At 40.2% G+C, this 23,787-nt stretch overlaps 1 protein-coding gene across 2 annotated transcripts in view; it reads left to right on the top strand.

Moving 5' to 3' along the window:
- Positions 1 to 23,314, top strand: part of RASGEF1B (RasGEF domain family member 1B) — a 37,891-nt gene extending 14,577 nt beyond the window's left edge. For both annotated transcript variants that reach the window (XM_055434567.2, XM_055434568.2), the window contains 11 exons: positions 177 to 314; positions 5,909 to 6,121; positions 6,620 to 6,694; positions 8,537 to 8,632; positions 8,744 to 8,846; positions 10,270 to 10,349; positions 10,496 to 10,591; positions 16,947 to 17,042; positions 17,411 to 17,534; positions 19,337 to 19,409; positions 21,916 to 23,314. In XM_055434567.2, coding sequence (XP_055290542.1) covers positions 177 to 314; positions 5,909 to 6,121; positions 6,620 to 6,694; positions 8,537 to 8,632; positions 8,744 to 8,846; positions 10,270 to 10,349; positions 10,496 to 10,591; positions 16,947 to 17,042; positions 17,411 to 17,534; positions 19,337 to 19,409; positions 21,916 to 21,940 — 1,119 coding nt within the window. In that variant the 3' untranslated portion in view covers positions 21,941 to 23,314. The remainder of the gene's footprint in view (positions 1 to 176; positions 315 to 5,908; positions 6,122 to 6,619; positions 6,695 to 8,536; positions 8,633 to 8,743; positions 8,847 to 10,269; positions 10,350 to 10,495; positions 10,592 to 16,946; positions 17,043 to 17,410; positions 17,535 to 19,336; positions 19,410 to 21,915) is intronic.
- Positions 23,315 to 23,787: the final 473 nt, after the last annotated feature.

Genomic DNA, 23,787 nt, shown 5'->3' with positions numbered 1-23,787 from the left:
GCCATGGAAGATCCCTAGGTCCTTCCTGAAGTTGGTAGCACTTGACATTGACTTGGGAGAGGGGGACTAGAGCTTCTTCAGCCTCAAAGACTTTGCACTAGAAGTTTATCAGTAACATTGTTTGTAATTATTTATTTGATAGATATCACTGAATTCAGTTTGCTTTTCCTCCCTAGAATCAGATAAGAAAAATTGCACCGAAAATTCTTCAACTTCTGACAGAATGGACAGAAACATTTCCTTACGATTTTCGGGATGAAAGAATGATGAGAAACTTAAAAGATCTGGCTCACCGAATAGCCAGTGGCGAGGAGGTTGGTAACCTAAATTGAGTACAGTCATTTGGATTTCCAGGCAGGGTCTTGGTTGGGAGGTGGTGCTGACTTGTACATTGGCATCTCCACTGCTTCCTCTGGGTTTCTGCCTTTGGGCAAGTCCTCTCCACAGAATACTGTTCTGTTTGGTGTGCCAAACAGAGCTGATTAGACAATCCCACTTCAAAGGGGTGTGATCTAAAGTTTTATGTGATTAATTTGGGGGCATGTTCATGTCAGTTCATGCAGAGGATTCATGTTGCAAGTGTGTTTTCATGCTATTTTATTGATACCTTTCTTCCTTCCAAAAAGGTTTGATCTAGCAAGTTAGATAAAGAATATCACAGTAGGACATGTAAATACTAATACATGTAAAATAACATATTTATATATTAACGGATAATAAGGAATATATTACTAAATCAGAAACAGTTTGTATCATGGAAAGGAGAAAACAAATAGTCTAATACTAAGAACCAGTTGACTAGGACAAGATTGTTGTATTTCACTGTAATCTCTAGGTAAAAGGAAAACACAGTTGGTTATATAATTTTCACTATCAGGGGAGCAAAACCATATAAATTCTTCAAAGAATTAAATAAAATTTTTTTAAATGTCCTGCAAGGGACTTGGTGAATATGATCATGGAAACTGTTCTGTGTAGTGTTTACAACAAATACTCCTTGGTAAAAACTGCGGCCATTAGATTATTATAAATTAGCAAAGGTAATTCTTTAGGAGTAGAAAAGACAGAGGAAAAAGGATTCAAGTCTTGTGCCTGGAAGTTGATTCAAGGCTAGCACCTAGACTAGGTGGAGATGGAAAATAAGTCTGTTAGATAATCTTTTGTAAATATCACGTTCCTCAATGGAGCCTTTGGTAAGCACTAACTAGCTATGACAAATTCAAGGTTATCCTCTCTGAAGCAAGCCTGGAGGACTGATATTCTGTGTTGAGGCTTGTTGGGCAAGGAGGCCTTTGTAGTTTCCGTGTTGCTGGCGTGCTCCAGGGAACACATTACTTAGGCCCAGATACAACATTCAAAAAAGATAGATGAAGCATTTGGCAAAGCCAGTGGTGTCTTGTTTCATTTGTCTTAAAATGCATTTTTCCATTATGGATACCCTAACTGGAGAAATCATTATTTCAGTGATGTGCCGTCCAGATCCTATAACAAGACACCCTGTCTATTCTACTTCTGGTGAATACATTTTAATACTGTTTCCCCAAACTTAGAAAAAATCAGACAAATTTTTCTAAGATTAACACTTGAAAACTGTGCAATGCTTCCCACATTATGTTCTCATGAAAGTAGAATTAATCCTTTTACAGTTCCCCTATGACTTTGTTGAGTTATGGGTTGGGAAGATTCCCTGGAGAAGAAAATGGCAACCCACTCCAGTGTTCTTGCCTGGAGAATTCCATGGAGCATGGTGGGTTAGCAAAGAGTCAGACGCGACTGAGCACATAAGCACGTATGACTTTATATTGAACACTGGTGCTCAGAACAGCCATAACTTCTACAAGGTTGAATGAGTAGTTCCCTGGGTCCTTTTGCAAATTCTGACACTTCTACTCATTTTGCTAGATTGTGTGTAACAGGTTCTAGCAAGATAGGAATTGGTATGTTCATCACTCATAAAGGCAAAAGTTAGGCATCACTGTTTTTTAGTAAATCTTTTCTTTAGAGGGCTAAGCTGCTTGGCAGAAGCAGGGCTGGCTCGGTGACCCAAGTTTATGACAAGCTGCTCAAAAGATTAGTGGCATCATAAGGACTTTCTTGTGTGAAGGCTAAGCCCTGAGTCAGGCAGTGCTTCATTTCATTTAAGTTGTGTTTAGATACTTAACTTGATGTGGCAGTCAGCTTCCTTTTTCTCTATCACCTTTTTAAAAGGTAGAAGTGATGCCTTGTTTTTTTCCAAAGGAATACCTTAAAAATATTTTTCAGATACAGTGCCAAGTGGATGGCTTTATGTCCTCCTTGTCATAGAAGTTCATGAGGGGGATTGCTGCTCTCTGTGTTGGCCAGATTGGGTCCGATCTCTTTTTAACAGGATCAAGCCATTCAAGAATTGGATGGAACCAAGGAAGGGAGCCAGGCAGCCTTGAGGACTTCTTCTCAGCCCTCCTGTGTTCATAATAAATCCTTGATAAACCTTGATGTCTTCAGAGAGTTATAAGTGTGAAAAGAGGAGATGAGAAGATAAGCCAAGTGTAACCACAGAGTTGGTTGATTCATGTAGGGCTTGAGTGGAGAGATGTCACCTGCCATGATTTGATTGGGTTTTATAGTGAGATGCTATTCCTTCAGCCACGGGCCCATGATTTGGCAGCTGGTTGATTTGAGTGCTTTGGCAAGTTCTCTAAACTCTCTGCTTCTCTTTCATTTCTATCAATCCTAGAGGTAAAGTTTTGTGACTGATGCTCTTTTCCTTGGCTCTGTGCTTGGCAGGCCACTTACCTGTCTTGGGCTGAACTGTCTTCCCCACCCCCCAGCCATGGTCACTCCCCGTTGTTGGCTGTCACCACCAACTTCCTCATAGCACTCTGTGATTAGTAATTACTTTCTTTATGACTTGTTTTCCCCCCTCTAAACTCCATGCTGTGCCCCATCTGCTCACATAGCACCTTAACTCCTAGCCCAGTACCTGGCATTTAATGGGCACTCAGGAGTGTTTGAATGGATTAATGAATGAATGCGTTAACAAATCAATTACTGGAATAGGAAAAAACATTTCCCTCCACTGGAAAAAGGATCTCCCTTCTTGGGAAGGAGTGTGAGCTTGGGTTGGGACTTGTTGCATCTTGCCTGGGACTATTTTTTTTTTTTTTTGGCAGTCAATGGATCCAGGTGTGCTCTCTATGTAATTTAGTTGAGTTCTGAATCTGCTAGAACAGTTCCGCATAATATGACCTAATGTGTTTCCTGCCTCAGGATTTGCCCAAAATGAACAGGTTTATTAGGACTTGGCCGCAAGGAACCCGAAATGAAACTGATGATTGAATTACATGACAAATGATTATTGTGGGTAGAATGCAATTTTCTCTTCTTTATGGGGCTGGTCTTTATTCTGTCTTTATTTGCCAGGTAATTACTGACACTGGCATTTGAAGTTATAAAAAAGATTAAGTACATATTTAGCAATCCATGATTCAGGAAGGAAGCATGCTTAATGACACCAAGCTTTGGTTTCTCAAATGGAATCAAGTGGCAGCAACAAGCTTTTCAAAGAGGTCACACACATACCTATCACACATACATATTCCTCTGTTTCTCTCTCACACACACACACACACACACCTGTGTGTACACCCGCACACACACTCGTTCTTTGTTATTTGAATGGCTTTCCCCCTATACCCTGTTGCATATATGTTCTCCTCATATGTTACTACTTTTTGCTCACTAGCTGAATCCTCCACTGTACATTCCTCTGCCTGTTCCCTGAAAAGCACTTTTTAAGTGTAGAATAAGAATCTTTCACCAGATATTCTTTGTTGTGTGTCAGAATCACCTGGGGAGCATTTATTATGATATTTGGAACCAAAGACTGCAGAAACCATTTGAAGTTGATGGATTTTTATGTAACTTAAGATTATGAAAGTAGAAGAAGCAAAGGAAATAGGGATGAAGGATTTTTATTTTATTCTTACTTACTTTCATTGAGGTACAGTTGACATAGAACCTTGTATTAGTTTTAAGTGTTGATTCACGTAATGATTCATGGCTTATGTACATGGCAAAATGATCACCACAGTAAGTCTAGTTAACATCCGTCACCTTTCATAGTTACAAAATTTTTATCTTGTGATAACTTTTAAGATCTCTTAGCAACTTTCAGATATGCAGTACAGTATTATTAACTGAAGTCACCATCCTTCCTGGACATTACATCCCCATGACTTATTTTATAACTGGAGGTTTCTACCGTTTGACCCCTCTCACCCATTTTGCTCACCCCCCAGTGAAGGATTTAAAATAGCCTTCAGTTTGACCTGAAGTGCTTTGAATTCTGTAGAAAGAGGCATTTTCTTTGAGTGACAAGCATATTATCAAATAGATAGGATCTTCTAAACTGATAACTTTAGTGCTGTGTGGAAGATAGCTTCTTTGAAGGCTCAATTTTTTAAACACTTAGGTATTTCATTAGTGACTTTAGGGTGATCTGTGAATGTAGAAGGGGGGAAAAGGTCATCTGATGAACCAGTTTAAAGAACTCAGTGGAATATCTACCAGACAAATAGAGAAGATGAAAAAGAAGGTTGTGTGTGCTTTTTCGCCTTGACTGTATGAGAATTGCTTACTCCCTCCTGTTTGTAATTTTCCTCCATTTAAGTATGAAAACATCTGTTCATTTAAAATTTTATAATATGCTCTGGTAAAACAAATTACCTCTGTTGAAAAAAAAAGATGGTTCTTAGACTTGTAGGTAAGATGCCATTTAATTTTCAGGTAATTAATCTCAGAAAATGTTATTGTGGTACTTTTTGAAAAGGAGCTGATTAGTTAGTAAAGCATGGATATAGGGTTTTCATCTGGAAATTCACTGGGACTGTCCTCCTTTGGAGTTTTAACCTAAGGACCACACTAGCAATGAATTAGCCTGTGTGCCTTTCTCTGGCGTCACAATTTACTAAGTGGATGGCAGTTTACTAAGTGGATGGCTAAGTGTTTGGCAATTTTTGGCTGGAAAAGGAAGAATAAAAGAACACCCCTAACTTACATCATGATAACTGCCCCCTAGGGATTGATTGTAGAGTTATTTTTTGGACTTAATAACTATTTTAAAAGTCAAGAGGCTAACATTTATCTATAATACGTGCATTGCTTTTAATACTAATTTATCTTAGTGCATTGGGTGGCTGTAGCATGATGTAGTCACAAACCAGGCAGCAGCTGGTAGTAGCATTATGGGGAGAATTGCCATGTGAAAGAATTTGATTGTAAACATTAGCGTTGACTCATGAGTGCAACAGAAACAGACACGAGCCAAATGGAGGTCAGATACCAAAAAGGGATATCCAGTGCTTCTTTCGGTGGGAACTTATGTTATATGTGGAAGTCAGGAAGGTGGTTAGGGGCTGAGTAGGAAGTGATGGTGTATTTCTGTCAAATAGTTGTTTGTACTTAGACGAATGAAACTGGGAATGATAGAAGTAGAAAAATCAAGAAGGTGGGCCTAAAGAAAAGAAATTAGGAAAAGGATGCTCTGACTTGAGATCTGTGCATCTTCACCTCCCAGAAGAAAACCAGTAGGTTCCTATTTCAGTCCAGAGAACATTAAGTTGTATGTGGTTTCTATTATATGGAATTCCCTCAATAGCTCATCTAAAATATCATTGTGGTATTCATGGCCCAACCTGAGTCGCACTCTCAAGAGCAGCGCAAGGAAAGAACTAAATCTTGCAGGTCTGAAAAGACACTTGTATATGTGTATTTTAAATTGTTAGAGCAAAGTTGACTGCCTCTAACTGTCCTCCACCAAGGTGGCTATCCAGCATCAAAGTAAAAGCATCGAGTACAGAGTCTCTGAGTTTGAGGCGCGGATGCACAGGCAGAGCGAGGAGGTCATCCTTTGCTTGTTTCCTGGCAGACGTATCGGAAGAATGTCCAGCAGATGATCCAGTGTCTGATCCGCAAGCTGGCCGCTCTCAGCCAGTACGAGGAGGTGCTGGCCAAAATCAGTTCCACGTCAACAGATCGACTCACAGTCCTCAAGACCAAGCCACAGTCCATCCAAAGGGACATCATCACTGTCTGCAGTGACCCTTACACACTGGCCCAGCAGCTGACTCACATAGAGCTGGTGAGGCCTTTGTCATCCTTGTCCTTTATAACCCAGACTTGGTTTGCCGTGGTGACCAGATAGCATCTGTATCAGCAGTAATGTCAAGGGACAGGTGAAAATAACCCAAATGGGAGCTAATCTAGGAAACAGTCGCAGCGTGTTTTGTTTAGCTATTTGCGTATGGCTGTTTCTGATATTCTGAGAGTTCACTTTAAAATAAATACTAAGCAAGAGTGAATCGGTTATTGACCTTCCTCGTGATCCCCCTCTAATGAATCTTTCCATAACTCGTTCAGCCTTTTACTTTCTCGTATACATTGACCCAAGCAGAAAACTGTCTCTGCTCAGATCTTAAAGATGGTGACGGTTTTGAAGGTTAAAGGCTCATTTTACAAGTTGCCTGTTAAAAATGAGAGTAGTGGCAGAAATGAAGAGAATGAAAAGACCGTTCCTTCTCCTTTTCTTCAATCCTGTTGAAGTTTGTGTTTCTTCAATACTGTTGGGTTTGTGTTTCAGGAGAGGCTCAATTACATTGGCCCAGAAGAATTTGTTCAGGCCTTTGTGCAGAAGGGCCCTTTGGACAATGACAAGGTAATGGGTCTGCCCAGAGGTTAGCCCCAAAATTGGAAACGGAATTCTTTAGTCCATGAGAGTGGGTGTGAGAGACAGAAATTGGAACCATTTTGTTTTAGGTTTTAAAGATCAGGAAGTTGTGTTTTTTTAATTCACATGACTCTGTTTATTGCGATATTTGCTTTATTGCGGTAGTCTGGAGCCAAACCCACAATATTTCTGAGATATGCCTGCACTTTGTGCACGAGGATTTTTTTCTTTTTGATCATCCTCCACATCATGGGGGATCTTAGTTCCTCAACCAGGAATCGAACCCATGCCCCCTGCAGCGGAAGCACGGAGTCTTAATCTTAACTACTAGATCACCAGGAAAGTCCCTCAGAAAGATTTTTTTTTTCAGCCATGTCTGATTCATTGCATTTTTATTCTTGAGTCTGGTCTCCAACTGCCATAACAGTATTCTTACCCTATCACCGACTTTTTATCCTCTCTCCTTATTGGGAAATTTAATAAGCAAGTAGATGCAGGCATTTGTGGTGATGAAGGTAGGAGATAAAGGATAATGGTTTTAGCAGATTAAGTCAGAAAGAAAATATGAGAGGATGCTCTGCTCATGATTCAACAGTAGCAGGGGCGGTAAGGACAGGATGCATGTCCAGTTTTCCCAGGACAGGCTTTTACTGCTCTGCCTCTTGTTTTAAGGTGAATCCCTTATGACAGGTTTATTGCCTGAGTGCGGCCCATATAGTCAGAAACTGATGGTAGGCATGGCTGTAAGGTTGACGTACAGACAGATAAGAAACTTTCCCTCTCAACACCTCCAGAAGTCTTAGGCAAAGACTGTATCACCCACTAATCAAAGCTCCTCTTTTAGAGTAAGGGCAGCAGCTGTTTTCCGGCCTTAGAATAGTTTTGCACAGTGCAGGAAGTGAAGATCAGGTTTTGCAATAGAGGCTAGTGGACTTTTTTGTTTGCCTCATTTGGAAGGAAGGAAAGAGGGGTGTAATTAACCTGTTTAAGCTTGGCCTTGAACTCTGAGATGAGCTTGACTTCTTTTTGCTTTTGAACAATATGTCACTCACTCTCCCCAGGATGGTGTAAATTTCCGCTTTACCTACCTTGGAATATACTAGTTTCTTGCTACACAGTGTTCCAAAATTGTCCCCTAGACTTAATCTTAAGAGAAAATTTTCTAGACCTCTATACTCTCAGTTTCTCCATGCTATGTGAATAATAGTAGGTATTCACACCCCTATTAATTGGTCAAGATTGTTTTAGAATGCAGCCAAGACATATATATATATATTTTGGAATGGTGCTTCTGAGAACTGTTCTCACCCAGAGTAATTTAGTTTCCTGGGAGAGGAGACACTCATGAATGCAGCAGAATAGGTTTCTAGATCTTCAGGTTTTCACAGGACTATACTAAGAGACTGATATTTCTGTATTGACAGTCATGGGCTTCCCAGGTGGCACTAGTGGTAAAGAACCTGCCTGCCAATGCAGGAGATCTAAGACATGCGTGTTTGATCCCTGGATCAGGAAGATCCCCTGGAGGAGGGCCTGGAAACCCACTCCAGTATTCTTGCCTGGGAAATTCCATGGACAGAGGAGCCTGGCGGACTACAGTCCATGAGTGTCACAAAGAGTCGGACAGGACTGAAGTGACATAGCACACACACACGCAGGAGGGTCAAGACTTTTAGTGGTTTATCCTCTTTTTCCCCTCCCTACTGGCCCCCATTCTCAAAAATCTTTCTAATTCGTAAGCTGAGAATAAAGGCCCATATCTGACAAAAACTAGAGCCTCATACACCCTTTTTTCCTCCAACTCATCTGCTCATTTTCCTTCCTCAATAGAGTTGCTACAGTGAGCGGAAGAAAACACGGAACTTAGAAGCCTACGTGGAATGGTTTAATCGCCTCAGCTACTTGGTTGCTACAGAAATCTGCATGGTGAGAAAATGAATTTTTCTCCTAGCCCTCTATCTTACCTTTTCATACTTCCTTTATCTTTGTTGGGTCTGCATGTTGGACAACTGCTCTCTTTTTCCTCGTTCTGTACAGCCTGTAAAGAAGAAGCATCGAGCAAGGATGATTGAGTATTTCATTGACGTGGCTCGGGAGTGTTTTAACATTGGCAACTTCAATTCCTTGATGGCAATAATCTGTGAGTGTTTTCTGAGAGATGCATGTCCTTTGTGTAGGTTCTGTGAAATGGACTTTTGTTCATGAAAACTGTACTTATTAATCCAGACTTGTTTTAGAATGATCAGAAAGCTTTAAAGATACAAATTGATACAAATATGTTTAATCTTTTATAAGTATATAAGAATTCATGGAATATATTTAGTTAATCTTCATCTGAATATTTATCTATAAAAGATATTTGCTTAAATTAAGGATTTTAGAAAGCATTTGAGCAGCTTGTGTATCAAACATTATAGAAACATATGATCTGAGAGTAAATCAAATGATTCCACTGGTAAGACAAGAGGGTGGCCTGAGAAACTGGAACATTTTCTGACTACCCGTGTTCCTAGTACCTGTCATCTGCTGACCTCATTAGCCTCACAGGATTTTTAGTGCCAGCAGCTATTCATTCCATAAACATAGGGCCTGGGGGTAACACTGTATCTTGTTCTTTTCCAGTTTACACCTGTTTTCTTTCTATGATTATTGATAATGACTGTTTCATTTAAAAATATCCTGATTTATATGATAAACGATATGGCTATCTTACACATTATAAGTACTCAGTAAATATATGAATATTTACCTGGCTCTTAAGAATCAGGGTCAGTTTGAAGCCAGAGAATCTACTGAATTTAATTCAATAATTTTAATTTTAATAACCCCCCCCCTCACAAATCCCTTTTTTCCTTAAAAAAAATCTTTTTTCCAGCTTGTCTCCCCCATAAAAATGACTGGTGAATCTTTAGCTTATTATCTGGCTTACTGCACAAAAATAGTGAACAAAAAGGTCATCTAAATCAGGGACTTGAAAGGCCCACAGTCTAGGTAATAGAAGATTACCTAATTTCCCTCTTGTACTGTTAAGAAAATGTCAGGGCAATTTATATCACAGGAGAAAGTATTTGTAATACATCTAGCTGAAAACTTGTGTTCAAACTCTGTAAAAGACCCTACAGAACAACACTATGTAGACAAATAACCCACTGAAAACAAGGGCAAAATACCTGAACAATTCATAAAAGAAGATGTACTGATGGACAGACAGTATATGAAAAGAAGCTCTACGTCATTAGTCATCAGAGAAATACGAATTAAAATTAGAATCACAGTGAAATACATGTCACACACTGGAGTGACTGAAATTAAGAAGACTGGTTGACAATATCCTGACAAATATTGTAAGGATTATGGACCAAGTAGAATTCTCAGACCTGGGTGGGGTTGTGAAATGGGACTGCTACTTTGGAAAATCGTTTGGCAAGTTGTTTTTTTTTTTTTTAATAAAGCTAACTTCCTTTCACTTAGTAATGAACAGTTTTTCAGAATGTACCTTAGAATGACTTCTCTGATTTCTCTGTTTCCACTTTCTTTTTCTCGCCTTCCCTTGTAATTGGAAGCTGGCATGAACATGAGCCCTGTCTCTCGACTGAAAAAAACTTGGGCCAAAGTGAAGACTGCCAAGTTCGATGTTCTTGAGGTAGGTGAAGCAGATCTCTTGCTGTTAAGTAACATTTTGCCCCAGAATTATTTGAACTTTTTGAATCTAGCATTTAAAGTATGATATCATAAACTTTCTGCAGGTGAGAAGTGTGTAGTTAATATTCGCCTCTCTTTTGTCTACAGCATCAAATGGACCCTTCGAGCAATTTCTATAATTATCGAACAGCTCTTCGTGGGGCAGCGCAAAGGTCTTTAACTGCTCATAGCAGCAGAGAGAAGGTATGTGTTTAAACAAGTTTTATTTATGGCATAGTTGCCACGTGTTGCACTGAAATGCACTGTGTGTGTGCGTGTGCTAAGTCGTTTCAGTTGTGTGTCTGACTCTTTGGGAACCTATGGACTGTAGCCCACCACACTCCTCTGTCCATGGGGATTCTCCAGGCAAGAATATTGGAGTGGGCTGCCATCCCCTCCTCCAAGGGATCTTTTCCACCCAGAGACTGAACCCATGTCTCCTGCAGCTTCTGCCTTGGAGGCAGATTCTTGATCACAGAACTTGCGGAGAAGCCCTGAAATGCACTGTACTCAGCTGCTTTTACCCGTTTGAATATAAGAAAGAAAGTTCATATGCTGTAGTCATGTTTATCACTTGCCACGTAGGGAGGGGGCGTGCTAAAGAAGGAGGAAAGGGAAAGGTAACTTGGTAGAGAGCTTTGCAGATGTCATTATTGCATTATTTAAATGATTATTTTGTAATGTGTCATAGCTGTGTTTCAAGCAATAAATCAAGTCCTACGTTAAGATGACTAATGGCATTAGAGAGTAATTTGATTTAATGGAATACAGACATTTAAGCTCTGCACAAGGTAGCTGACTTAATGTAATCTTTTAAAGAATTAGCTTACCTCCCATGGTTAAGTCATTTATTTTCAGAAAGTAGGTTAGTTGCTGTAGCATTAGGCCTGCTGTTACTAATTGGGTATGTGGGTGGTGGAAAAAGTGCCAGGATGATGTCTGAGAAATGAATGGTCTTCACTCTACCTGCCCTGCCCTTAAACAGTTTCACACTGTCCTGGATCAGCCATGCTCCTGACTCGGAAGGGCCTTTACCCACATTTCATACATGGGAAGCAGAAGTCATTTTGACATTAGAAGATCATGTTATTTGAGAAGTAAATAATGGGCTGATGAAGGTTGCTTGGTGAAGACTATTTTCTGCTTAGGTTCTACCTCATCTTTTAACTTGAACTATATGCTCCAACAAATCAAAGAAAATGAGGATGCAAAATTTTAGGCCCTGTTGGTCACTTACCCTCAAAAGCTTCAGCCTCCATGATCTAAAATGAAAACAAATGCAAAAAGAAACCCCATCTTTTAAGCCTGCTAAATTGCTTCTCACCAAAATCTAAAATGTCGGTTCTGATCATGTTTGAGAGCTATTGTAAATACATTAATTTTTTAAATAAAGAAGCAAGGTTGGAGTGGGGATGAAGCAGAGATGACTGTCAATTTAGCCCAAGGGAGTATATAAGCTTTTATTTTTATTGTTATTATTTTTTAAATGTTTATTTGGCTGCTCCAGGTCTTAGCTGTGGCATGTGGTATCTAGCTCCCTGACCAGGGATCAAACTCAGGTCCCCTGCATTGGGAGTGTGGCATCTCAACCACTGGACCACCAGAGAAGTCCCTGTATGAGCTTTTAAGTACTACTTTTCCACATCTCAGTACTTCATGACTAGACTGAGAAAACTCTAACCAGAAGCTTTTTAAGCTTCAGAAAATGAGCACACTTGTGGGAGGATAGCAGTGCCCAGAATGTGCAAGGCTTTCTCCGCAGAACCTCTGTGAGTTAGAGGGGTCTCTGTCCTAGGGATGAAGCGGCGGTAGAGTCATCTCTCTTAATCAGGAACTGCGTGCACGTATGCATGCCTACTCTGCTCGGTTGTGTCCGACTCACTGCGACCCCATGGACTATAGCCCTCCAGGCTCCACTGCCCATGGGATTTTTCAGGCAAAAATACTGGAGTGGGTTGTCAGTTCCTCCTCCAGGGGTTCTTCCCAACCCAGGGATTGAACCCGAGTCTCCTGTTTCTCCTGCATTGGAGGGCATGTTCTTTACCACTAAGTCTGGAGCTGCAGCACTGGCCAACCCCCACAACCAAGATCTCAGTGAATGTTATACTTATGGGACTCTGATAGCTTTTTCCAGAAAAACAGTATTTACCCTTTCTGTCATTGAATAAATTCTGTCAACGTTAATTTCATTTTTTTCTTAAACCAGTTCTGTCTGAGCATATGGATTGTATTCTCCAATTCATAAAACAAATGGTATCATTTTTTAAAATATGACATTTCTCATTCACAGTCATCCTCCAAGTCTATGAATGGAAGCATCTGGGGGATAAGAGCCATCTTTGATTCAAGAGAATTGGGATCCTTTTTTTATTTTTTTGAAGTGAGGGTAAACTCTTTACCTCTGAGTTATTGCCTATTTTAAAGTCTTCTGGCAACATGACTAGAGTAATACAATCTTTGATATTCTTTGAATTATGTTTATGTGGCCAATGTGGTTTCTCTCTAGGAACCACATCATAGAACAGATTATATCTATCTGTCACATAGGGGCCATTAAACGATCCTTAAATAGCTGTTTTTCCTATGAGTCCTTGTGTCTCCCGGTTTTTAACCACTCCTCATGCGAGTGTATGGTTTTAAATACTTTTACTATCCCATTTCTGATCATGGGAACTCATTCCTCCTCATCACCATTCATTTCTAGGTGTGGAACTGATAACTCCTTTAAGGTGTAGCTGCCAAGTTTCTGAATTTAGAATATTGTGAAAGGGAATTAGGAAACATTACTACTTGAGAAGTTTTCCCACTGAAGCCTTCATTGAAAGACTGCTCAGAAACCAAAATTTGTTCCTGTTAGTAGACTGTATGTCTACCTTAGCTCTGGAAATCCAGAGTCCTTGTAGTCTCCTGATTTTTACTGTGGTGGGTTTGCGTAGGGCCTGCCAATCTGAAGGGAACCATTCATGAGGAAATGAGAAGGTGAAGGAGCTTGTGAGACTGCTCTGTCTAGCACATGAGTGTCAGGAACAGAGCAGGAATAATAAGGGAGATTATTTCTGTTGCTGCATCTTGGAAAAGTAGTTCTGACAATCAAGTGGATCAGTCCAGCAATTCCACTTTTGGGTATTTATCCAAGCATATCAAAAACACTATGTAATTCAGAAAGATATATGTACCCCATGTTCATTGCAGCATTATTTACAAAGCCAAGATGTGAAAACAGTCTTGTCCACTGATAGATGAAGAAATTGTCATTTATGTGTGTGTATATATATATATATATACACACACATACACACACATACATATATGTATAATATATACATACAAATATGTACATATTGCAATTTATTCATTATATATGTAATGGAATATTATTCATCTATTAAAATGAATGAGGTCTTGCTATTTGTGGTAACATGGTAAAACTGTAAGACATTAAGTGAAATAAATCAGATTGAGAAAGATAAGTACTGTATGATCTCTTATGTGTGCGATCTAAATGTATATATATATATATTTTTTTTCATTTTAAGACAAGCTTATAGATACAGAGAACAGATGGATGGTTACCAGAGACATGAGGTAGGGAATAGGGGAAATAGGTAAATTGTTCTTAATTTTTTTCTGGTTTAAGTAAATTTTATTTTTAAAAAAAGACTGGATTGTATGGCACACACCATGAATGCAAACCTCACATATGCTATAGCCTCTGCCACCCAGCTAGAGGCATGTGACAAGAGCTTCTGAAGAGTTTATATATCCTTGTAAGACAGTGAGTGATCAGTACCATATGTAGGTCCACCTTAATTATAATTCAGTCCTCATTTTCCTGATGATGATCCATCAGCAGTGTTTGTCCCCTTGTATGGGGTGCGTGGGTTTGGGGGGGATGCTTAATTGAGGTCGAGTTTTGTATTACTTAATTTAATCCTTGCCACAAGTCAATGAGGCACTGTTTCCATTTTAAAGTGAAGAAACTAGGCTTTCTTAATATGTTAGCCTTATACCTGGGGTTGGCAAACTTTTTCTTTTAGGGACCAGATCATAAATATTTTAGGCTTTGTAAATTGCACAGTTTCTGTTGCATCTGCTGAGCTCAGACATAGTGGCGCAAAAGCAGACATAGTTGATGGCAGGTGAGGGGATGCACGTGACTGTTTCCCACTAAAGCTGTCTGGACACTGGAATTTTAACTTCATGCTCATGAAATATTATTCTTTTGCTATTTCCCCAGCCATTTAAAAATGTAAAATGCATGACCTCTAGGCCATTCCAAAACAGGTGATGAGATGGGCTGGCCTGCGGGCCACAGTTGGCAGACTCCTGGATTATAGGGCCAGTCAAGTGTGGAGCCAGATTTGAAACTGAGACCTGGCAGAGGCAAAGCCCGACACCTTGCAGGCACAGGTGGTCTTGCAAAGAAGTGAGGTGCAGGTGTGCTTCTATCCTTGTTGTGATGGCTGTTTAGTTCTAAAATAATAGGAAAAATAGCCAGTAATATTATGAGAAGGTTATGAAGGGACCTTTACGAATTCAGTGTAGAGACTTCCAGACACTAGCAAATAATTCAGGGCTTCCCTGCTGGTCCAGTGGTTAAGAATCCGCTTTGCAGTGCAAGGGACGCCGGTTTGATTCACGGCCCGAAATGATCCCACCTGCCTCAGGTCCAGCTGAGCCCCTGAGCCAGAACTACTGAAGCCTGCTCACCTAGAGTCCATGATCCGCAACAAGAGAAGCCACTGCCATGAGAAGCCTGCACACCACAAGTACAGAGTAGCACCTACTCACAGCAACTAGAGGAAACCCGTGCAGCCACAAAACCGCATGCAGCCAAAAGAGTAAAATAAATAAGGAAATAAATATTTCTTTTAAAGTACATTCAAAAGTGCTGTCAAGAAATCAGCAAAACAAAAAAATAATCAAAGCCTATCTTTTTTAAATGACTTTAGGGGAAAATCTGAATTTCTCTCTAGAAGTGAAAATGTATGCTAATATTTTTGTGTATAAGCCAAAGCATATGTTTTCCGGACCTCCCCTTCATCTAGCATAGATGTACCACGTGAGTCATAAGCTTAGGGAAACTTCAAAAACCTGCTCTTGGTAAACAGCATAGGCCCACCCACGGGTGTTTGCAGCATTGTTTGCACTGTCACAAATTTAGAATCTTCAAAAGCACGTTAGCATTTGAGAGAAAGTAGAAGTTACAAAGGGGAAGAACAGAGAGTCTTATTCTTTGTTCCTTCTGGATTTAGCAGGAATTAGGATACTGTCTCAGAGATTATAATTTTAGGTTAATTCGTTAAATACCACTCTATCAAACCAAAGATGTAAGGCAGGAAAGGCTTCCTACAGAAGGCTCATTGTTTTTTAAACAACTGTTAACTTGCACATTCATATTCCCCCCTCACCTGGGCCTCCCTCACAACATATTGTGCAAGGTATCATACTACTTTGGTGCTTTCCCAAGGGAGCAGGTATTTACTTGTTCTGACATACAAAGCCAGATTTGCTCGATAGAAAGTTTGTAGCAACTGTTACTGAAAACTCCCAATTCTCATGTATCTTGAGCTGTGTCTTCAAGAGAAGGGGCTTCCCAGGTGGCTCAGTGTTCACAACATATTGTGCAAGGTTCGATCCCTGTATCGGGAAGATCCCCTGAAGGAGGAAATGGCAACCCACTCCAGTATTCTTGCCTGGAAAATTCCATGGACAGAGGAGCCTGGCAGGTTACAGTCCATGGGGTCACAAAGAGTCGGACATGACTGAATGACTGAGCATATATACAGTTCAACAGAAAAGAAAATGTCCCTCTAAAAAGAAAAATAAAATATAGATGTGTAAATGATAGAAAAAGTACAGATCCTCACAGACAGATGGGTCACATATTTTAAAATCTTAGTACCTGTGGGACTTTCCTGGTGGTCCAGTGGCTGACAGTCTGCACTTCCAATGCAAGGGGCCCAGGTTCAAGCCCTTGTCAGGGAACTAGATCCCATAGGCTGCAACTAAAAGATTCTTAATGCTGCAACTAAGACCCAGGACAGCCAAATAAATAAACCATTAAAAAAAAATCTTTGTACCTGCAATGGCAGGTATTCTATTACTATTTGGTTCTAGCTGAATGAAAAGCAAGAGTCCTTTAGATCTTGTCCCTTTGATTATAACTAGAACTTTCAGATTTTATTATATGCTATTATGTTGAGAAAAATAAGGAAAACAACCTGAAGCCATCCACCTCCCAGTGCCACTCATCTTTGCTTCATTTTGGTTATTAACAGCATTCGCATGTTCAGAAAAATTATGTAAGGAAGGAAATGGCTGTCATGGGAGGTCAACAAAACACTGCATCCATCCTAATCAATGGTAGCCTACTATGGGAGATGGTGAGGGACGGGGGCGCCTGACGTGATGCAGTCCATGGGGTCGCAAAGTGTTGGACATGACTGAGCAACTGAACAGCGACTATGTAATCCCTTCATTAACATCTTGTATTGTTTGATGAGAGACTAAATGTTTATTTGCCCAAAACAAACCAGAATATTTTTGTTTTCTCTAGATTGTGATACCATTCTTCAGTCTGTTGATCAAAGATATTTATTTCCTCAATGAGGGCTGTGCCAACCGCCTTCCCAACGGCCATGTCAACTTTGAGGTAAGAGTAGGCTGCAAAAATCTGAGCACAGAGGACAAGCCTCTCCACCAAGTGCAGAGAGGCCGGGTCATCTGAGCTTGATTCTGAAGTTTGCAAACCAGGTTTTCTCTTTCCTTGCTAATCTGTGAGAAGATAACAGTGCTGAGTAGAATGAATTAGCTACACCATTATTATTCTTATCCAGAGATATTTGAGTAACTTTTCACCACTACCTAAAAATATCAATAGCTGATTTTTCTTAAATTAAGAAAATGATGTAGTTCAGAAGATTAGAAGCCAGAAGAGAACATTAAATGGAGTGGTTTCATCCAAGCTCATGATTTTTGACAACTGCCTTTCAATTCAACTTTCATTTGATTCTTTTGTAGAAATTTTGGGAACTGGCCAAACAAGTGAGTGAATTCATGACGTGGAAACAAGTGGAGTGTCCATTTGAGAGGGACCGGAAGATCTTACAGTATCTGCTTACAGTACCAGTCTTCAGTGAAGATGGTGGGTAGCCTATTAAGCTGTGACTGCTACCAGGATCTGTAGACCCTACAATCAGGAAATCAATGTATTAAGTGCTTGGTGTCTGGTTCCTTATGTAGTATGAAGCCTGTCTTCTGACCTGTTTCATCTTGAGTTTTCTGTTGCACAAAAAAACTGTGTGATTTATCCCTAAAATATTTGAGTCAGGCACTCACTATTCAGCCACAAATAGTACATTTCTGTGTTTAAACAAATTTTTATAATATTAGATCTACAGAGCTTTGGGGCACAAATGGAAAGTTACTGAGGGATTTTTTCCCCTTGTTCAGGCTTGCTTTAATGGAGAAAAAAGGTGTTTCATGACATGTTGATAATTCAAGATAAACTTAAAAAACAAAGCAGTTGCTACCCACTGCTATTTGTAAAAAATAAACCATGGAAAGTTTTAACCTGTTAAAACATTAGGGACTTTGAGGCAGAAACAGTGATTGTGTACCCAAAAAACTGACCGGATATTTAAAGTTTGTAAAAGACTTGGGGATTGATTATATTACTCTATTATGGCCTAATATTATACAAATCAATTGCACTATTAACTATTTCTCATGGTAGATTGATAGTGTTTATGATAATGACTAAAGAACATTTTGAATTAATAAGATCTATTCCAGAGGGGGCTTGATTGTTACCTACCTCTGAAGATAGGATTAATACCAAGCTTTTAAAGCTTTGAAAATCCTTTTGACTTAAAATTAAAGTGAAAACAGAACAGTGAAAAATTGACCTAAAAACCCTAACTTTTTACCTGCTAAAAGATCTTTTTAAAAGCTAACAGGGGTCCAGGAGTCTTTTTAAAAGCCCTGGTGGTCCAGTGGCTGAGACTCTGCACTCCCAGTACAGAGGGCCTGGCTGCTATCCCTGGTCAGGGAACTGGATCTCATGTGCCACAGTGAAGATTGAAGATCCCATGTGCCACAGCTAAGACCCGGCACAGCCAAATCAATCAATCAATCAAGCAAGCAGAAAAGGCTCCCCATCCCATTCCTCCTTTTTGTAAAGAGTATAAATGTGAGTATATATTCCAGTCCTGTGGCTTGCCTTTATAAGCTTTCTTTGCCTCAAAAATGGTCTTAGTTATGGCCTTCCCTGGTGGCTCAGTGGTAAAGAATCTGCCTGCCATTGCAGGAGATACAGAGTTCAGTCCCTGGTCTGGGAAGATCCCATATGCGGTGGAGCAACTAAGCCCATGCTCGACAACTATTGAGCCTGTGCTCTAGAACCTGGAAACCACAACTGCTGAGCCCAAGTGCTATAGCTACTGAAGCCTGAGCATCCTAGAGCCCGTGCTCTGCAGCAAGAGAAGCCACAACAATGAAAAGCCCTCTCACTGCAACAGAGAGTTGCCCCTGCTCACTGCAGCTAGAGAAAAGCCCACCCAGGCCAGCCAAAATTAAATTAAAAAATATATATATATATATAGATATATAAATAAGCTTTTAAAAAAATAGAACCTGGGAGATATGCTGTGGGCATGTCAGACTTTGCATGTCTTTCACAAGTATCCCTTTAAAAAATAATAATAATAAATTGTCTTACTTAACCAAGTGCTTTTTTGGTCTAGAGGCCCCTGGCATTTTGTTGAGAGGATCCAGGAGGGGCAAAGTGGTGTTCTGTGTTTCTAAAGCTTCCCAATTGTAATTTGATGTTTTAAGTGTGCTTTGCCATAGGACTTGGCTGAGGTTGAATGGGGGATAAGTGGAGGTGGGTAATGTATCAGAAGAAGGCTTCGGCATTCATGCATTCTTCCTTTTGGTTGATTGTAGCTCTCTATTTGGCTTCCTATGAAAGTGAAGGACCGGAAAATCATATAGAGAAAGACAGATGGAAGTCCTTAAGGTGAGTCTCATTGCTGTACAAATCTAAGCATGTTGGCCTTAAGTGAAAAAAGCCATGTGCTTGCTGTAGGAAGTCCCTGCCTGCGTGTTGCAAGCCCTCTCTGTAGCTTATCTCTTGTTTACTGAATCTTTGTGGCTTTAAATCTTCATTGCCATCATTCAGTTTTATTGCTTTTTTTTTTTAATACTGGCAGATATACAGTGACTCTGTGCTTCTTTTTCTCTCCCAGTATTTTATGGGATGAGGAACTGAAATTTCCCCATGGTGTGTTAAAAAGGCCTCTGACACATTTTCTTCATCTAAAAGATAAGAATTGTTCTAACACTAAAATTTTATCGGACCTGAGATAAAGACCAGTTGGTTTAATAAATCTGAGAGTGTCACTTATTGCCTAGATCTTGGTCCCCTCTTTGGTTTGAGAGAGAGAGTTAGGACTTGAAATATAATCCACAATCTTTTCAAATTTAAACATTTTGTTATTCTATTAGTATTTTTGAACAAAACTATGATAGATAATTTTGTCTTTTAACAACTTGAGATGCTTTGATGGGTGAAAGTAGCCCAAGATATAGAATTACTACAATCAAAATTGCTGTTTGTGTATTTTTACCGAGAAACTCTAGGAGCGTGTGCCTTTTGGTACCAGGCCCATTTTCTCTTCTTTCCAGAGTCATTTGGGAGCCTTCGTTAAACTCGATCAGGGCTAGGTTTTATGAACCAGGGTATCTAATATATATTTGCTTTTCTGTGATTTTGTTTCAAAGGAAAATTTAGGCCTTCTTTGAACCTTTTATAGAGAGAGATAAGGTACAGAGGCATTGGAATTATTATAGTTAGAACAAATTGTGGTGATAGGCAAAGGATTGGAGCTGTTTCTTCTTTACTGTTTGCTCTGTGAGCCCTTAGGGTGGGCACTAGCTCCTCCCTTATGTCTGACACAGCTCTGGACATGCTCTTGTGCTGTTGAGCAATGACGCTGAGGGTGTTGCAGGTGTTGGGCAAGGCAGAGCACCCCCAAGGAAGATAAAAAAGAAGTATGCGATGGTTCTTTGCAAAACCACCCATGCTAAATGGATACTGAGGCTCATTAAAAGCAGAGACATCACTTTGCCAACAAAGGTTCATATAGTCAAAGGTCTGGTTTTTCCAGTAGTCGTCTATGGATGTGAGAGCTGGACCATAAAGAAGGCTGAGTGCTGAAGAATTGATGCTTTTGAACTTTGGTGTTGAAGAAGACTCTGGAGAGTCCCTTGGACAGCAAGGAGATCCAACCAGTCCATCCTAAAGGAAACCAGTCCTGAATATTCATTGGAAGGACTAATGCTAAAACTGAGGCACCAGTACTTTCTCCACCTGATATGAAGAGCTGCTCATTGGAAAAGACCCTGATGCTGGGAAAGATTGAAGGCGGGAGAAGGGGACAACAGAGAATGAGATAGTTGGATAGCATCACTCAATAGACATGAGTTTGAGCAAACTCCAGAAGATAGGGAAGGACAGGGGAGCCTATCACACTACAGTCCATGGGGTCTTAAAGGGTTGGACAGTACTTAGCAACTGAACAACAGCAGATTCTCAAATGATGTACCTACCTGAACTAGCATTTCTCCCAGAAAATCTGAAAGACTTCAGTGCTTAATATTTTTCTGTCCTTTTTTTAAAATTTATTTTTAAATTATTTTTATTATAGTTGATTTACAATATTGTGTTAGTTTCTGGTGTATAGCAAAGCAATTCGATTTTATATATGTATACACACAGATATATATATATTTTTTTCAGATTTTTTATAGGTTATTACAAAATATTAAGTATAGGTCTTTGTTGTTTATTTTATATATAGTAGTGTGTATATATTGGCTTCCCCCGTGACTCAGAGTTAAAGAATCTGCCTGCAATGCAGGAGATGCGAGTTTGATCCCTGGGTCAGAAAGATGCCCTGGAGAAGGAAATGGCAACCCACTCCAGTATTCTTGCCTGGCGAATCCCATGGACAGAGGAACCTGCTGGGCTACAGTCCAGAGGGTCACAGAGTCAGACATTACTGAGGCGACTTAGCACACACATATCTCAGTAAAGCTGGAAAAAGTCAGAAGTTAATTATTAATATAGAATTTCTATCTTACCCTATATACTTTTATTACTTTAGAGATGTGGAGAAATTCCCAAACTTGGGTATAGCAAATCCCAGTGGATTAGCAACTTAGCATGCATGGACAGTGTGAATATGTTACTCTAAAATTTCCTCCCCCCGTTTTCCCCTTTGGTAATCCTGCTTTGTTTTCTGTCTGTGAGTCCGTTTCTGTTTTGTCCATCAGTTCGTTTGCGTCATTTTTTTAGATTCCTCATACGCGTAATATCACATGATATTTGTCTGACTTACTGTAAACTATTTAAAATCAAGCTTCAAACACAGGAAAGATAAAACTAGTGTTAGGTGGGGATTTTCATCCTCCTTCAGATAATCTGCCGCCTTCCTTCTGATCGTGTGTTCTTCATTCCTCAGATCCAGCCTCCTGGGCAGAGTTTAACACGTGGGCTGCTGGTTGCTGCTGTTGCTGCCGCCGCCGCTACATCACATAGATCATCGAGGGGCTGGCCTTTGTGTTCGGGCATCTTGTGCTACCAAAAAATCATGAAGTCCCTGCAAGCACGCTCCCTCAAGAGCAGATGGGGACCTTGCTCCCTGCAGCTGACAGACTGACTCAGATTCTGTGAGACTGAAATGTTCACTGAGGACACTTGAGGAAGAATCCTCTGAGGGTCCCAGCTCTGCAATGATTCATCTCCTGGAATTTCCATGTGAATCACAGCTCTGCACCTGGATGGAGCTTTCTTTTGTGTGTGTGTGTGTGTTTGTTTTTTTTGTTTTTTAATTTGGTTCAACATTTGCTGCTAATGGGACTTGCCCAGCTGAGGGCTGGCTCTTAGGAAGCCCACGTTTCTTTGTTAACTTAAAAGAAAAAGGGAGAGAAGGGAGGGGAAGCAAGCCTTCCTTTTAGATCCCAAACTGAAGCTCAGTGACATTGCCCCAGAGGGATCAGGCTGGCTGGAAGCCAACCTTGGACTTAGTTTCCCTGAGCTCGGGCTGTGTTGTGAATTCCCCTCTTCCCTCTTCCTACAAGGTTTTGAGTTGGCTGCTGGTTAGCAAACTCCTTTTTACCCATATAAGTTATTTAATATAATAATGAAGCTCAACACTGTGGTAGGAAAATAGCCACTAGAAAAAAAAAAGGCAGAGTTTGTCATTGGACTGCGTAACGTTCTAGAAGGACTGTCTGTTTTCTTTGCCCTTCTGAGCTGTTTACAAGTGACCACTGTGTTCTATGGATGTATTTTTTAGTAGTTTTTTTTGTTACTTAGTTTTCCATGATGTGTATTATTTTTTCCTCTTGTAAATTTAAATTATCTGACTGCAAGGGTCTTGGGGGAAAAAAACCCCATGGTATAATTGCAATTTAATTTTTTAACAGTCTGTTATTTTTCATTACCTTTTCGAATCTGTTGGCAACTGAACATGTGAACAGAAAACAAATTGGTAAAGTTACCCCCCGCCCCCTTCCCACTAGAGCAGTGAACAAAACAAATGAAAAACATCTTGCTATTAACTCGAGGTCGATCTAATTGTGAAATAGTTCACCTTGTTAAACATCTAAACAAATCTGTAGTTGCTCTGCAAACAGCCATTATATTTATTTACTCTAGGAGAATCTGTAGAGTAGTAAACTGTGCTAATGAAAAAAAACACGACATCATGTTCAAAACACAGATGTATTTGAAAACTTAATGACATGGTTTCAAAAAACAGAGCATGTCTGTATACTGCACGCCATCTCAGCAGACCAAAAATGTCTCTAAGCTGTCCCTTTACAACCATCAATATATTTGACACTCTGCGGCCTGGAGTTGTGATGCCTTTCTTTTCTTTAATGGATGGAATTGATGGGGAGGTGGGGGCGGTGGGGCACTGGAGTCTCAGTCATTTGACGCAAGTGACTGCCTGGAAATGTGTCTTGTCCTTGGGGAAGTGGCCTCTAGAGGTGTGTGTGTGGGTCCTGACCTTCTTGAACCCGGTCTCGAACACATGAAAGTGGTAGTTGCTCAGTTGTGTCCCACTTTTTGCGAACTCATGGATTGTAGCCCAGCAGGCTCCTCTGTCCATGGGATTCTCCAGGCAGAAATGCTGGAGTGGGTAGCCATTCCCTTCTCCAGGGGATCCTCCCAACCCAGCGATAGAACCCAGGTCTCCTGCACGGAAGCCAGATTCTTTACCGCTTAGCCATCATTTAATAAGCATCACTTGCCAGATACGTCTGAATGTTTGGCATGGATCATCATCCCCATGCTTTTAGGTGTGGAAATAGGTGCGTCAATAATA

Source organism: Moschus berezovskii, chromosome 5 (assembly GCF_049115385.1).
Source record: "Moschus berezovskii isolate FMDL1 chromosome 5, NW_MosBer_1.0, whole genome shotgun sequence".
NCBI classification, from domain to species: domain Eukaryota; kingdom Metazoa; phylum Chordata; class Mammalia; order Artiodactyla; family Moschidae; genus Moschus; species Moschus berezovskii.
This window is presented reverse-complemented; position numbering and strand designations above follow the sequence as displayed.